The following is a 15,508-nucleotide window of genomic DNA, read 5'->3' on the forward strand; positions in this document are numbered from 1 at the left end:
CCAGGCTGACTGAGGCCCAATCAAGATTTCATCATGTTTTCATGATGAATATAGGTTTGCTGAAACTGCTAAAGGTTTCTTTGCAATGGGGCTTCCAAACAGGAAAACAGAGACCCCTATTCTCCTACATATCATTTTCTTAGCCTAATACTGACAAATATTAGCACCTCCTGATGACTTAATCCAGGCTAATCCTTCTGCCTTTGTGAACTAAACCCAAATTACATGGAGTTGTAAATGAGTGTCACTCCAGAGCAGACACATATTTATATTGAGAGGGTTTAAACAGCTTTAAAACACTCTATATTTTAAGAATATATACGCTACTATGTAACCAGGCCAATAAGAATTACTATGACTGACATGTAACTGAGGACTCTGCTGCTGAATATGAGCAAAATAGATCCTCAGGTTCCTCATATCAGAATATATCAGTGTTACAAATAATGTGAAACTAGAGAAACTATAGTGGAAACAAGTGCTATATCATGTATGGATTTTGTAAACACTTGTTTTCTTGTACACCAATACTGCTCTAGCAGCTTCACCAGGCCTGTACTGACTTAAAATAGCTGATGATTTGCTCCATTAATAAATCTGTCATTAAAAAGGGTAGCATGTAGCTCTCTTCTGTAGAACAAAGCAACAGCCACATCATTTCAATTTTGAAGTTAACAGAATAAAGGTACAAAGCGCATCTTGAAAACGCATGAAATAAAAATTGCAGGTATGAAAAGTCAATTTGATCATTTTCAGCATAAAATAAATTTTATTACTGCTGGATTCTGAAGTCTTAACAGCACAGGACTTTAATACGTACATGAAAGTGCTTACTATAATACTACTGGGAGCTGCTATATAGTTTTTCTCTTGCTTATGCATGTTATTACCAAAAATGTCATTAATCTACCAGTATCATTGCCTAAAATAATTACAACGTTATGCAAAACATGCAAGTTAATTGGAAAATAATTGTCCCATTCTCACGAAAACAGGCATGTGTATATCCCAATTCAAAAGAGACCAAATCTCATAGAGACATATTGCAATTGTAACTTGAATTTTCTAATTGCATTATATTCTTAACAGAGCATCGGTATAACAGATGCTTGATCATCCACAGACAAAACTGTCATACATTCTAATATCAGTGATTTAGTTTGCCAAGAAATTACACCAAAATTTGATGAAATTAGCTTTCCCCTTTACAAAAATTATTCAAATATAATTGCTACATCAATGTTCAAACTTAATTTTTGTAAGAGTTTTCTTGAAAGCCAGCCACCCACTCTGCTGACTGCAAAAGTCTCTTTTTACTTACTTAAACTTAGAAATCAATTCTTCATAAAAAATAAGAAAACTCAATTTTTTACTAACGCTGCTGTGTTGGGTTTTTTTTCTCTGCAGTTACAATGAGCATTACTTTCACAGCCTAATATTTTGCTATCTTTTAGAAAAAGAAATTTATTATCTCTCTTTTTTTTGGATGGTTGTTTCAACTCCCATGTTGGAGTTCTCACAACGGAATTCAAGGCTGAGATAAGTTACATGGGGGTAAAAAAGCATCCTGAAGTAAATAAATAGATAGTATGTTCCCACACTGGACCTTGCAGGCACTCCTAACCTGGCCAACCCTGAGGGTGTTGCAGTCCATACTGATGCTCAGCTCCATCGGTTTGGCCTCCTTCAGGAACATGTTACAGCAGGTCTAAACCCAGCCTGTAAATCAGGCAGCACGATGGAACCTAGCAATTTTTTATTAAAAAGGCAAGTGGAAGAATTCAAGTAATTTTTAACATAGAGCTGTTTCATTCAAAGATACATTTTTCTTTTTTCCCCGCTCACAAAATATACCAGCTAGGGAGTTCCTATAATTTATCAAATTCTAAACCCCACAGAATTATATCATTTATCTTTATGAAATTTTGAAGATACGTAGTCCAACTCATACCAAAAAAAAGTGGATTTTTTCCAAATATGCTGGATGATTAATACGCAAAAAAAGTTGCAGAATCAGGGACTATATTTAAATCAGTAGATTTAAATATATTTTGTCTGTGTTTAAAAGAAGCCTTACTACCTAGGAATGAGCAAAATTATCAAACTGATATTCACCTACTTCATATACTTGAATATCATGTCAGAAAAACACTAAGAAAAGGAGTTCACGGGAGACACCCCAACCACGTCCAAATGAAGTATTGACAATGTAGTTTTTAGGTATGAAAATGCATTTTGAGCTAAAAAGAAAAAAAGGCATAAAAAGAACTTTGTTTATGAAAATGACATAAAAAATAACTAATAAAAATAATTTTAAAAATCTTTTATTAATTTTAAATTGGCATGATCCCGCTGGACTGCAAACTAGGTCTGGCCTATCATAAACCTTGACCTTAAGAATTTATCAAGGTTTTTTAACTCAATATATTATATACCTATGAGGAGAACATTTCTTTACTGTTAATACACCAGAACATGAGGAAAGCTAAGTAACTGATGTGTTTTTATTACACTTTCCCAACCCATTTCACAAAAGAACCATTCAAACCAGACACAAACAGAAAGAGAAATGTAAATGCATGAAAATCCAAGTTAAAAGGTCTGAGTTACAGTTACTGTTGTAAATTCATCAATTGTGCATTTCCTTTCATGAACTTTATGTTTCCATTTGAACATCGCTAAAAAAGGGAAACTTTTTTCCATTGCTCTATTGTACTACTGTAAAAAATAAAATGGGATATAAATGAATTTCACAATTTTAAGAAACTCCATGCTTCTTTTTAATGAGTTAAAAAAAATTCTCAGGTCACACCACAATGACCTAGAATCTCAACTATTATCATCATCAATAGGAGCTGTGTACGGCATCTAACATTATTATTTCTGGAAACATTATCTGTGCTTAGAAGGAGAAATAAAAAAAAATCTTTTAGTATTCAGGATGCACTCTACAGGATACAGCTTGAATAAAGGTGTTGATCTACCTTCTGAGAGCAGCATTTATGGATGATACCGAAAAATTACAAAGCTTCTGGCAGTAAGCTGAAATAATACTAAACCTAAACAAATACATCCAAGTTCTACCCCATCTTGGTGCATTTTATCAAATCTAGGAAGAAAAAACTATTAGGATGGAGTTTCTTCAAAAGAAAACTATCATTAAAGATTAAAGGCTTAGCTATAGTTGGAAGTGAAGGGAAACGTTGAAGGAGAATAGATTTCTAAAACAATAAATAATATACACATGAAGTGTAATAACTGCCACAGAAAAATATATATAGTAGGCAAATATTGTAAACTTGAGGAAAAAACTATCAGAGAGACCTAAAGTAAGCGAGAATTTGTTTGAAAACAAAAGTTTGATAGACTGGGTGGAACAGCAACATATTTGTAGATGCAAATGGGGGACAAAACCAAACCAAAATCAACAACATAAAGCCCAATCAAGGTATAGTTTATTTCTGTGAAGAAAACAGACTTATGTTGGTAAGCATCTGACTTGGTCTCAGTTTTTATACATAATAATAAGTCCCAATCTCTAAAATGGCTTGAAATGGTTCATTTTTTCCATATAACAGACCCACATGGTTTAGTTTAAGTGAACATCTCCAGGGGTTCCTGTTGAAGATACTTCAAAAGAAGTATCTTTTTTGGTATCTCTGCTGCTACTACGAATAAAAGGAAGTAGATCTTTTAGCCTAAAATTGTGAAACAGATATGTGGAAACACCACCCCCTTGAAGGACCAGAAGCTACTCAAAAAGTGATTTGTTCAACTTAAAAATTTGCCAAAACATCCGTCATGTGAACAGAAATCAAGAGAACAGAATTCTTATACTGATTGGATGTACCAAAAGAAGTTTTAAGTTCTTTTGGGTAGATGGCTCGAACCCTGAGCCTGGCTGAGTCTAAACCACAAATACTAAATCACAGTACAGACCGCAGGGAAACACTGATGCCTACTAACATTTGATTCTGGAAAAGTATTAGCTATCTCAAATTAAAATAAATAAATAAATAAATAAAGCTCTAACACATTAAAATTATTAAATGAATTCTCTAACGATGAAACAGGAACAGTTTTACAAACGTGATTCTAAATGCTGCATTAATAGTAATCAGCACTGTAATTCAATTGAAACACCACGTCAAGGCATGCTGGACAATCTCTGTTCAAGTCATCATTTAAGCATTGGCTTAAGTGCTTTCATAAACTGGATCCTGTGTATTCAGATAATTAGTTAGCGTTTTCATCAGTTAGAATTACAAAACAGGTCAGAATCTCAGACACGGGGATAACAGGTTAGCTGTCTTACCAGCAGTAGTCCAGGAGATGTGGAGGAAGCACTGGGATGTAAATATGTTGCCAATACATTGGATATAACAATGCAGCTGACGCATGAACACAAGCAGTTAACTAAAAATAAAAATACACACACAGAATTGGCAACCAAAAAACATGAATAAAAAGAAAATACAAAATCTTAACTTTTAAACATGCAAGAATCTTAACCTCCCCAAACCACCTATTATTTAATTTTTAATATAATTTTTTATTGCCAAAACACATCTACAGAGAACTCTGATGTATGCATACAAGTACAACACCTGCAAGAAGTCAGGCTGACAAGCCAAGTTAGCCCTCCCTGCTAAGCTATTCCCTTGAAAAAAGGCAAATGATCATGAATTACTTGATGCAGCCATGGTCAAACATGAGTACTGCCATGGACACACAGGACTGGAGTGCCTTCTATCTGCACTCACCTCCACTGAGTGGGAAAGACTCAGGAGAGTGGTTTGGGCCCCATTTCCACTATTTTTAACGACTCAGATTGATCTGAACCTCCATGGAACTATAGAATAGCACTAAACTCAGAAGCAGGATTAAATGCTATTTGTGTCACTATCTTGATTTCCAAACTTAAAAAACTACCTTAAAAAAAAAATCTGAAATTAATATTCCCTGCAACAGAAAAGCAACATTATCACAATTTCCAAAAACTCCCTTCCCAAAGCAGAAAATGCCAAGCTTGGTATGAGCATCACTTGAAAATGAAGGACTCCTTGACCAAGAAAGAACGTGCTACAAGCCGTTTACCATTCAAAATGGACATCCCTTGGTTTTCTAAAACAAACAAAAAACCACCCCAACCACCACCCTCCCTTCAAAACAAACCAATAACCAACTATGGAATTCATTAGAAACACAGCCAAGTTCATTCCTCGAGAGAACAAAATAATCTGCAATATGTAAAGAGCTGAAATTTCATCTACCAAAACCCACCTTGCTGTGGGGGAGTCTTTCAAATTTAGTTATTTTATTACGCAGGCACAGAGTTACAACAGAGTGAGAAAACGTCAAGAATGCATTCAAACTACAGAAGTCTATATCCAGTACATAAACCACTCCAAACCTCATAAAGAAAAGGAAGAAAAAAGAATTTAAAAAAGAATGCCCCACATAAAAGACACCAAGCTTATGAAAAAAGACAAGGCTGTCCAATGTTTTGTATCACGACAAAATTACTATCTGAGTTTAACTTGATAATAGTGCTGTTTATTAGACATGCACTTTCACAGTAACAAAACAAAGAGCTAAAAATAAAATGTAAATTCTGTCCATACAGCAAGTGCTAAAACATTATGGATTTTAGAGGGGGGAAAAAACCCCCCACCTCTTTGTGGAACAGATCAGCAGTTAAAGCTTTCACACTCTGGCTGTCTTGGACATTTAGACCTGCAAATAAAAATGATACTGCAATTTTGAACATGTATTTTTACAGTAAAAAGGGGGGAAAAAAGTAATTATAAGACCACTGCAGCAGAAATCGCAGACAATTACAATTTGTGCAGCATAGTTTGCTCAGCACTCAGATTAATATAACACGATTAAATATGGAAAAGAAGAGGGTCTGAAAGCTCCTGAGGGATATCATTAGGGCAAATTGCCAAAGAATGAAACATGAGCCAGTCAGGAGAGTCTGGAAGCTGCAGTAGTACCAAGGGACTTGCATGTTCGACAGTTGGAGCTTCAGTAATGTGTGAACTGCAGGTTAAGGTATCAGGAGACTCTGTTCACTGACACACAGAATGTCACTATTGACCAGCGAACTGCCCGAGCCTGACAGCTACACTACAGAAAGCCAAGTATATCATAATTCTGTATTTAAACTCTTCGTTTCAGATTAACATCTCCTTTCTTAGCTTTATACCAAACCTCCACAGTTACTCTCATTTTATATTTCTAATAATGGCTATTTTAATAATTACAGTGCGGCTACTAAGATTGATTTGGGGGAAGAAATAAATCCCTCTTCAACACAGTGGGATTTACAAGGTTTATTTCCCTATTATCTCTCTGTGTAGTTTATCTAACACTACTGATAGTGCATTCAAGCTCAGCATCATGTTTTTTTGCTCGTTTCCTGAAAATGGATACGGAATTTCTAATTAGTATGTCCACAAACTATTGTACATGGTATAGAAATTTAAAACCCCAACTACCCATATAAAAATTAGGATTTCATGTATTTCAATCACAGCCTGAAACACAGCTGAGCATACAGTTACACAGGATATCCCCCTATGTATACAGTCGCCTCCTCCTCCTCTTAATAGGCATTCTTAAATTATGAATTAAGATGGATATACATTTGCATGAAGAAATTTCCCTATCTTATGCACGTTAGTGTTATATTTGAATTCTCACTTTAACAGAGGAAGAACTTAATTCCCTAAAAACATTTAAAGTTTTATTAACTTGTTTTATAATCTGTATTTCAGTGTGGCTCTCACATTAGCAGCTATTTAAAATCTGCAATTTTTAAAATCTACTACAGTTTTTTATTTCTGGCAGGAAAGGTAAAGATTTCATTACTTGCACATCAAGCTTTTGTTGTACTGTTCCTTGCTTTTCTATTTAATAACATCTTCATGTAACATCTTATTTCAGCATTTCTATCTATGCTGCTGCAGTAGGTTTCCAAACATTTTAGTATGCCATGAATATGTTTTATAGTTTCCTGTTGTATACAGTCTGTAATACAAGCAGCTATGGGATTCTGTTGCTCTTCAAACTGTGTGACATTTTAATATTCTGCCAACTCTGCCTTTAAGCAAATACTGATAAGATAATTATGGATTTCATATTAAAATTTGCACACTTTCTGGAGAAATCCCTTTTTTGCCTTTTTTTCACTGCTGCAGGTGTGACTGCGTTTCTCAAATGCATTAGCCTATTTAAATAACCTCTCTCTTTAACAGATACATCCCCCTTTCTGAATGGAATGGGAGCTGCTGTAAAACCTGGAATAATACTGCACATTTTAAGGAACATTCTGAGACCGGGTAGAGCCCGATCACTTAAATCAGAACCCAGAGGTCAGTAAACTCAACACTGGATTTGGGAGTGTCCAGTGGCATCTGTGCTTGCTATCAGAGCCAGGCAGAGCCCATCAGACACCCTGCCAAAGGTTGCAGGAGGAGGTGGCAAGGCAGAGTGCACAGCACAAACTCCCAGGTGAGGAAATGAGAGTCTGATGAGAGTCTTGACTAAAAGAGGATATCTTTTGCAGAAAAGAAATCTTTACACTATTTAGGGACAAAGGCATCTGGATGGAGTCTGTGAGTTGATTGTTTTCTATTCCAAAAGGACTTAAGTTTCACCTTTAAAGAAAAAAAAATGTAAGAAAAGATATTTCATAAATCAGGAAAATCTCTTTTCATACAGTTAGACATAACCCTAAATTATCTTGAAGTTGCCTTCAGTAATGTGAACAACCCCACCTATTTTGCCAGTGACAAGTGGAAATAACATCAACTGTGAAATGTGATTTTTTAAGAAACCCAGTGTTTTTACAGGAAAGTTTTAAATAAAGGCAAAAGCTTCTGTCCAATAAAATGTGCTGTATGTTTATGTATGCACACAACTATGTCATTGCTCGACTCTGCAGTTGGTTAAAAAACAATCTTAAATTATAGCAGAAGAGTGCTGCAGAACCTTGTTTCAGCAAATCTGATAATTTATTACCTGTTTTGAGGAAACAAATGATGTTGATCCTCCTGTAGTTCACTGTACTAGAAAAGACTTATTAGAGTTGTGTTTCTATCTGTAACAAAATGGGCAGGCAGTTTTTAAGTCAAGCCTTTGTCAGTTGAAACCCATTTGCCAACACTGAACAGAACTTTCAATATTTTTGCTTCCATCAATTTTGATTTTTAGGCTGGTTTTCTCCATTTCCAATGACGTCTCCTAGTTTACACAACTTTTGTTTTCAAAAATAAATCTAACTATGGTTTTAAAATTGGTTTAAATAATGTGGTTTTAAACTACATAAACAGTAAAGGTCAATTGACTTGAATTAGTTAAAAGCAACTCTTAACAAAAAAACTTCAACGTTCAATCCTCTAATTAATAAAGAAATCCATTTTGAAATCTCTAGCATTCGCACTGGACATGAAAAGAAGCTTTCTGTCCCATTCTATTAGTATTGAATTCACTAACATTATTGAGTACAGCTGAAAGTGTCATTCTGTTTCTGATCTCTTCTGATAAGACACTGCAGTCAGAATCAACACTCATCCTGCAAGGAAAGTATCTGGTGTTTTCTCCCGAGTATTACAGTGATTCTGGTACCATAATTTTATCTTTGTTTCCAGGAAAAAAATGCTGGAACTGTGTGCCTGGTGATTATACAGAACTCTCCAAATAGAGGGAGACCACATTACAAAGTTTGTGAGCAAAATTCATTATTCGGTGGCAGCAGATATGCACAAATAATGCACAAATTCTAGACAATGATTAATTACTTTCCATCTTATGGTAATAAGCAGCCATTTGGGAAGACTGTTGTTCAAAATCTATGCAATGCTGAACAGGAACAGTCAGGAGAAGTTTTAGTTCAAGACTTGATCAAAGCAGTTCTACCTGCTCCTGGGTACATAAAAAGTGCAGCTCCTCCCTGTCCTTCACACGGATGCACTAATTCTGATGTGTGTATCTGCTACCCCAAAGCTCACTTCTATCAGTGAATCTTTCTACTCTGTATTTCAAAGGGACTCGTCCTTTTTCTGTTCTTTTTTTTTCTTTTTCTAATTTTAGTTTTGGTTAAAACACTGAGACATGTCTAGAGCCGCGCTACTTCAGCTGGAAGATTTTCTGCAGACTCAGAAATGATGCTCATTTGACACCTATTATTCATGTAATTTCAGTAAGTGACATGAAAATATGCTGCACAAAACTTACCTGGAAGTTACTTTCTACCTACATAAATTATTTTCCTCAAAGCCTTTTCTATAACCAAAGGTAAATAGAGAGGAAGAACCTAGGTAGTAAGATTTGCACACATTGCAATGCACAAACTAGAAAGACAGAAACTGATTAGCAGAATCTTGTCAGCAAGCCAAAAACAGCAACAGAAGTTAAGCAAATGCTAAAGTAAAATTAACCTGTGATTCCATACAACCTTTCAAAATCTACTGTAAGCAACTAAAGAACTACTGTGATAAAACCATTTCCTGAAAAATCATCAAACACTGTCAATCTCTGTCAACACCATGTCCAGAAATGGGTACTGGTGTGCTCTCTCTCTCCCCCTTCACAGTCCCAATGGACCAAAGAACTGCTTCCCTCCCACTGCCTTGACCACACATATGTTGAAAGATGCCCAAGATTCTGTTTAGTTATCTCATCTACTTGTATTAATACCTATAGCAATATATCACAGGGGATGGGTCAGCATTTTACCACAATTCCAGTATTTACCACCAGCCTGGACCAACTTAGTCCTGTTACTCCATTATTCCCAGTTCATGGGAGTTACTGAGAAACCACTTTCTGCTTCCTAAAAGAGGAACAGTTATGCAGGTGAAAGGCACAGTCATTCAGCTGAAAAGAAGCCTCTCTTCTACCTCATTACAGCTCGTAAGACAATCAACATTTTTAGAGAGGTAATTGCATCTAAATCCTGTTTGATTAGGAATGAGATGAGGCCCCAAACCCATAACAGACATTTAACATTGGTTGAAACCTACCTTCCTATCCATTTCTAGAATGGGAGGCAGAGCGAGGAGAAGACTGCTGGGGAGTAAAGGTGGGAAGAGAGCCCTTGCTTTTGTCAGTTTACAACAAAGCATAGATCTCTTCTCAGCTCTAAAGATTAAACAGTTGGACTAAATAATAAACTTAGTCCATTCTGCTGGCATTGGTAAGAAATCACTGAGGAAAAAAAATTTAGCAATGAAAGAGAACAGCATATACTGTCCAAGCCGTGATATGCAAAGCAACTTCTATGCATTTCTTTAATTTTGCTCCTAGCTAATCGTTTTCCATCTGCCATCCCCATAATCTTGAAGAAGAAAAAGAGGGAGAGTCTTAAATGAGCCATAATGCATTTTCTTCCTGTTGGCAAAATGAGACAGCCAGCTCTCCTCTCTCACAGAAGGGAGAGAGGGGAAGGGAAATGTATTTCCAGTTCACAGATGAAAACTTTAACTTTTTCCATTATGAAAATTAAAGACATAAAAGAAAACACAAATAAAAACTTATTTTCTCCTGGAATTTCTGGGGTTGTTTTGGGTTTGTGGGTGTTTTTTATATTATTCACTTCCTTTTATCCTTCTTTCAGGGGGAAGGAAAGGGAAGACATGACTTTTACTCATGAATTTGACAGCACTTCATGTACAATCAATTTCATTCTTTTTTTGCTATTCTTGATTCACAAAGCAGCATTATGGCATCATTCTTGTGCATTAGTTTGGAAGGGAAAAGAAAGGACTGCAGATACGGCTTGTTCCTTGCCTATGGCTCCAGGAGTGACATGTTTCCCGATAACAGAAGCTGAGCAGAAAATGAAACTGAAGTGGTAGTAGACAGGTGAGCACCCAACAAGGAATACCACTGGCATACTGTGCCTACACCAGGAACCTAGAGGCACTTTCATAGGTAATCTGTTATGTATATAATAAAGTAGGTCTGGGTGCACAGAAAAGTCACATAACCCCACTCAATTACTCAATGTTTTCACATCATAACAGTTTTTTGTATTTTTCGTAGGTTTAAAATAAAACTTCTGGAATCATCAGTTTTTATCTCCAACACATTACAGATTACATTCACTAACATGTCTCTTCTTATATTCACGTATCCTATAATTAATTACATTTCTTTGTATCATCAGTTCAATAATTGCAGTTTCCTTATATTTCCTCATTTCATCTCCGTACCTTCTTGGTAATTTGTTTATTCTCATTTTGACACTCCCTTATTCCCTCACTCCATTACCTCTTCCTCTCTCACAAAAACACAGAGCACCACAAACATGCATCTTTGTGTCCCTTTTCCTGACCATCCCCTGACGCCTTGTTTCCTTTCTCCTTTATTTTATGACCTGCCTCCACTGAGGAAGAGCTACCAGAGTTCTGCAAACATTTCTCACCTCTGAAACGAGACTTCCCAGGAAAATAATTTTTATTAACATTTCCTCCCCCAGAGAAACTCCATTGCATGTTCTTCTGCCATACACTAATTAAGAAGCAGTAGGGAACAACTTCCTTGTGAATAGGTGACAGACAACTTACTGTGAGAGCAGGAGTACAGATAACTACCGACTATGTTATAGTTCATCTTGTCACGGGTAGATTTTGGAAAAAAAGAGCGATAAAGCAGCAGAAACTGTAAAAAGGGGAAATTTTGCCATACCAGCAACACCAGAAGGAGAGCTGATATTACACTCATACACCCTTCAGCAACTCTTCACTTCTTTTGCTTCAGATGACCACCAAATTACTTCAGTGGTACTTTTTGTAGGGGGTGAGACAGTGCTGCTCAAGAAAATATGGACTCTTTCCCTTTCAGTTCTCATACAGCCCAGTCTCAAAGGACTCAGTACTTCAAGGCTTCTCTTAGATTGCACATGCCCACACTGCCTCCACACAGCATTTTGTTCAGTTTCTACTGAATTGCCAAAGGTCCTATGAACTGGAAAAAGAAACAACTCAGTCTTGGAGTTTTCCTTTTCCTGAAAGTGCTAATAAGCGAAAAGTTAAATTTTGAAATAAATTTGTATATCTGTCTCTGTCTACGTCCTTTTCTTTAACAGTGCGGATTTTTGGGCTTTTGTTGGGGTTTGGGTTTTGTTTTTTGGTGGTTTTGTTTTTTCTGTGGGTTTGTTTGTTTGTTTTTGGTGTTTTTTTGGTTTTTTTGTTTTGTTTTGTTTTTTGTTTTTTTGTTTTTTAATAAAACCCCATGGCAAAGTTCTTCACATTTCACATAGATGGCATGTAACAGCAATCTGCAACTTTTAGTCGGATTTCCCCCCCCCCTCATTAAAACAAAAAGAATTTTAAACCATACATTTCAACTTCTTTTTACAAATTCTTTCAACAGTTATTTATTCTGATACGTTGGGACAATGGGAAAACTATTCTAAACCTCAAGACTGAGAGTGCTTTCCAAATCTGGATATATATCCTAACCACATTCTGTTCCATATTGACATCCTACAGCTTCATTATTGGAAATATGCTCCCTACAGATATCCCAGTGGGACCTTACAGCACCCACAACACACACCTCCGCCCAGTTCATCTTAGCCTGCTTACACCTTAACTATACAAAACTATTAAATACCACTCCTCATTTACTTTCAGACTAAATGGTCTAATTGACGTTATATTCCTAAATTTATTCTAATTATGCTTCTGGGAGCACAGTTTCATCAGAATATCCATTCTGCCTTGCAATAATAAATTCCCATCCATTTCTTGATTTCTAAGAACTAAATTTAGTTCTCGAACATTTCCAAGTCACATGAATTTGAAATACAAATTAAATTTTAAATCTGTATTTTTCTTATTTTTGGAACAGTATTATTTACAATGGAACAGTACTATTTACAATGGATCTGCCATACACTTCACAAATTATTTTCTAGAGGGTGACTGCTCTACAATGCACAATTAAGATCAATGAGATGCTACAGTTCGTTTAATCAGAACTTGGAGCACCACCCTAACATAAGGCAATGTGAGGACATCACTAAGTTGTGTGATACCTCCTAATGCCACTATTTTCTCCAAGATGGAAGCCTTGCATGAAGCCAGTTGTTCCACTGTCTTGGATCCTTAGTTTGCACCAGAGAACTAACTCCACAAATAGCTAGCTTTGATTTCAGAAACACAAACACAAAAGAGGAGCTTTTCTGTCTTTCCAGGATGTACACTACCACACACTGTGCTCCAACACCACATTCCAGTGATTTGAGATGCAGGAGGGGAGAGGCAATTCACAAAGTCAGTGTGTTTGGAGTAAGAGGTGTTTTGCTTTTTCTAGCAGCTGGTATTACATTCTCCAGGGAGCCTGTGTGTCCTCCCAGTGCCTGAGAAACCATGGATAGTGTGACCTGAGCAAGACTAATGAGGCAAGGAACACAAAACCACTGCTCAGTCCAACTCACTGTGGCAACTGAGGGCAACTGCAGAAAGCTCTCTTCACATGTAAGCCACAGTAAAAGTGATTCTACAAATGTATGTTTGTGTGTCAATTTATACTCAGTGTTCTTTCACCACCAAAAAAATCAAAACAAAACAAAATAAACCCTGTATCTTTTATTGACATATCTGACTGGTTTTGTAGGGCTCACCAAAGAAACCTACAGCCAGTGCAGTGCAGAACTTGTAACCACCATGCTCTCAGACACGTCAGGCTTGTATTACCTGAAACAAATACTGGTCAAAGTGGAGATAACATTTAGACATTTGCTTTAAAGTGTAGCATCCTTTCCACCTGCCAGTGTAGGCCGCAGAAGATACAATCTAGTTAGCATATTACTGACAGGATGATGAGAAAGCTCCTGTCAGACACTGGCCAGCCGGGTGTTTGAGACNTTGTTTTGTTTTTTGTTTTTTTGTTTTTTAATAAAACCCCATGGCAAAGTTCTTCACATTTCACATAGATGGCATGTAACAGCAATCTGCAACTTTTAGTCAGATTTCCCCCCCCCTCATTAAAACAAAAAGAATTTTAAACCATACATTTCAACTTCTTTTTACAAATTCTTTCAACAGTTATTTATTCTGATACGTTGGGACAATGGGAAAACTATTCTAAACCTCAAGACTGAGAGTGCTTTCCAAATCTGGATATATATCCTAACCACATTCTGTTCCATACTGACATCCTACAGCTTCATTATTGGAAATATGCTCCCTACAGATGTCCCAATGGGACCTTACAGCACCCACAACACACACCTCTGCCCAGTTCATCTTAGCCTGCTTACACCTTAACTATACAAAACTATTAAATACCACTCCTCATTTACTTTCAGACTAAATGGTCTAATTGACGTTATATTCCTAAATTTATTCTAATTACGCTTCTGGGAGCACAGTTTCATCAGAATATCCATTCTGCCTTGCAATAATAAATTCCCATCCATTTCTTGATTTTTAAGAACTAAATTTAGTTCTCGAACATTTCCAAGTCACATGAATTTGAAATATAAATTAAATTTTAAATCTGTATTTTTTTTATTTTTGGAACAGTATTATTTACAATGGAACAGTACTATTTACAATGGATCTGCCATACACTTCACAAATAATTTTCTAGAGGGTGACTGCTCTACAATGCACAATTAAGATAAATGAGATGCTACAGTTCGTTTAATCAGAACTGGGAGCACCACCCTAGCATAAGGCAATGTGAGGACATCACTAAGTTGTACGATACCTCCTAATGCCACTATTTTCTCCAAGATGGAAGCCTTGCATGAAGCCAGTTGTTCCACTGTCTTGGATCCTTAGTTTGCACCAGAGAACTAACTCCACAAATAGCTAGCTTTGATTTCAGAAACACAAACACAAAAGAGGAGCTTTTCTGTCTTTCCAGGATGTACACTACCACACACTGTGCTCCAACACCACATTCCAGTGATTTGAGATGCAGGAGGGGAGAGGCAATTCACAAAGTCAATGTGTTTGGAGTAAGAGGTGTTTTGCTTTTTCTAGCAGCTGGTATTACATTCTCCAGGGAGCCTGTGTGTCCTCCCAGTGCCTGAGAAACCATGGATAGCGTGACCTGAGCAAGACTAATGAGGCAAGGAACACAAAACCACTGCTCAGTCCAACTCACTGTGGCAACTGAGGGCAACTGCAGAAAGCTCTCTTCACATGTAAGCCACAGTAAAAGTGATTCTACAAATGTATGTTTGTGTGTCAATTTATATTCAGTGTTCTTTCACCACCAAAAAAATCAAAACAAAACAAAATAAACCCTGTATCTTTTATTGACATATCTGACTGGTTTTGTAGGGCTCACTAAAGAAACCTACAGCCAGTGCAGTGCAGAACTTGTAACCACCATGCTCTCAGACACGTCAGGCTTGTATTACCTGAAACAAATACTGGTCAAAGTGGAGATAACATTTAGACATTTGCTTTAAAGTGTAGCATCCTTTCCACCTGCCAGTGTAGGCCGCAGAAGATACAATCTAGTTAGCATATTACTG

At 36.6% G+C, this 15,508-nt stretch overlaps 1 protein-coding gene across 3 annotated transcripts in view; it reads right to left on the reverse strand.

Moving 5' to 3' along the window:
- DENND1B (DENN domain containing 1B) overlaps nucleotides 1–15,508 on the reverse strand; it is a 161,348-nt gene that overhangs the window by 54,584 nt on the left and 91,256 nt on the right. For all 3 annotated transcript variants that reach the window (XM_027880389.1, XM_027880387.1, XM_027880388.1), the window contains one exon: nucleotides 4,316–4,416. In XM_027880389.1, the coding sequence (XP_027736190.1) occupies nucleotides 4,316–4,416 (101 nt within the window). The remainder of the gene's footprint in view (nucleotides 1–4,315; nucleotides 4,417–15,508) is intronic.

This window comes from Empidonax traillii, unplaced genomic scaffold, assembly GCF_003031625.1.
Source record: "Empidonax traillii isolate 1590-97213 ecotype Southwest subspecies unplaced genomic scaffold, ASM303162v1 scaffold69:size3087049, whole genome shotgun sequence".
In the NCBI taxonomy this organism is placed as follows: domain Eukaryota; kingdom Metazoa; phylum Chordata; class Aves; order Passeriformes; family Tyrannidae; genus Empidonax; species Empidonax traillii.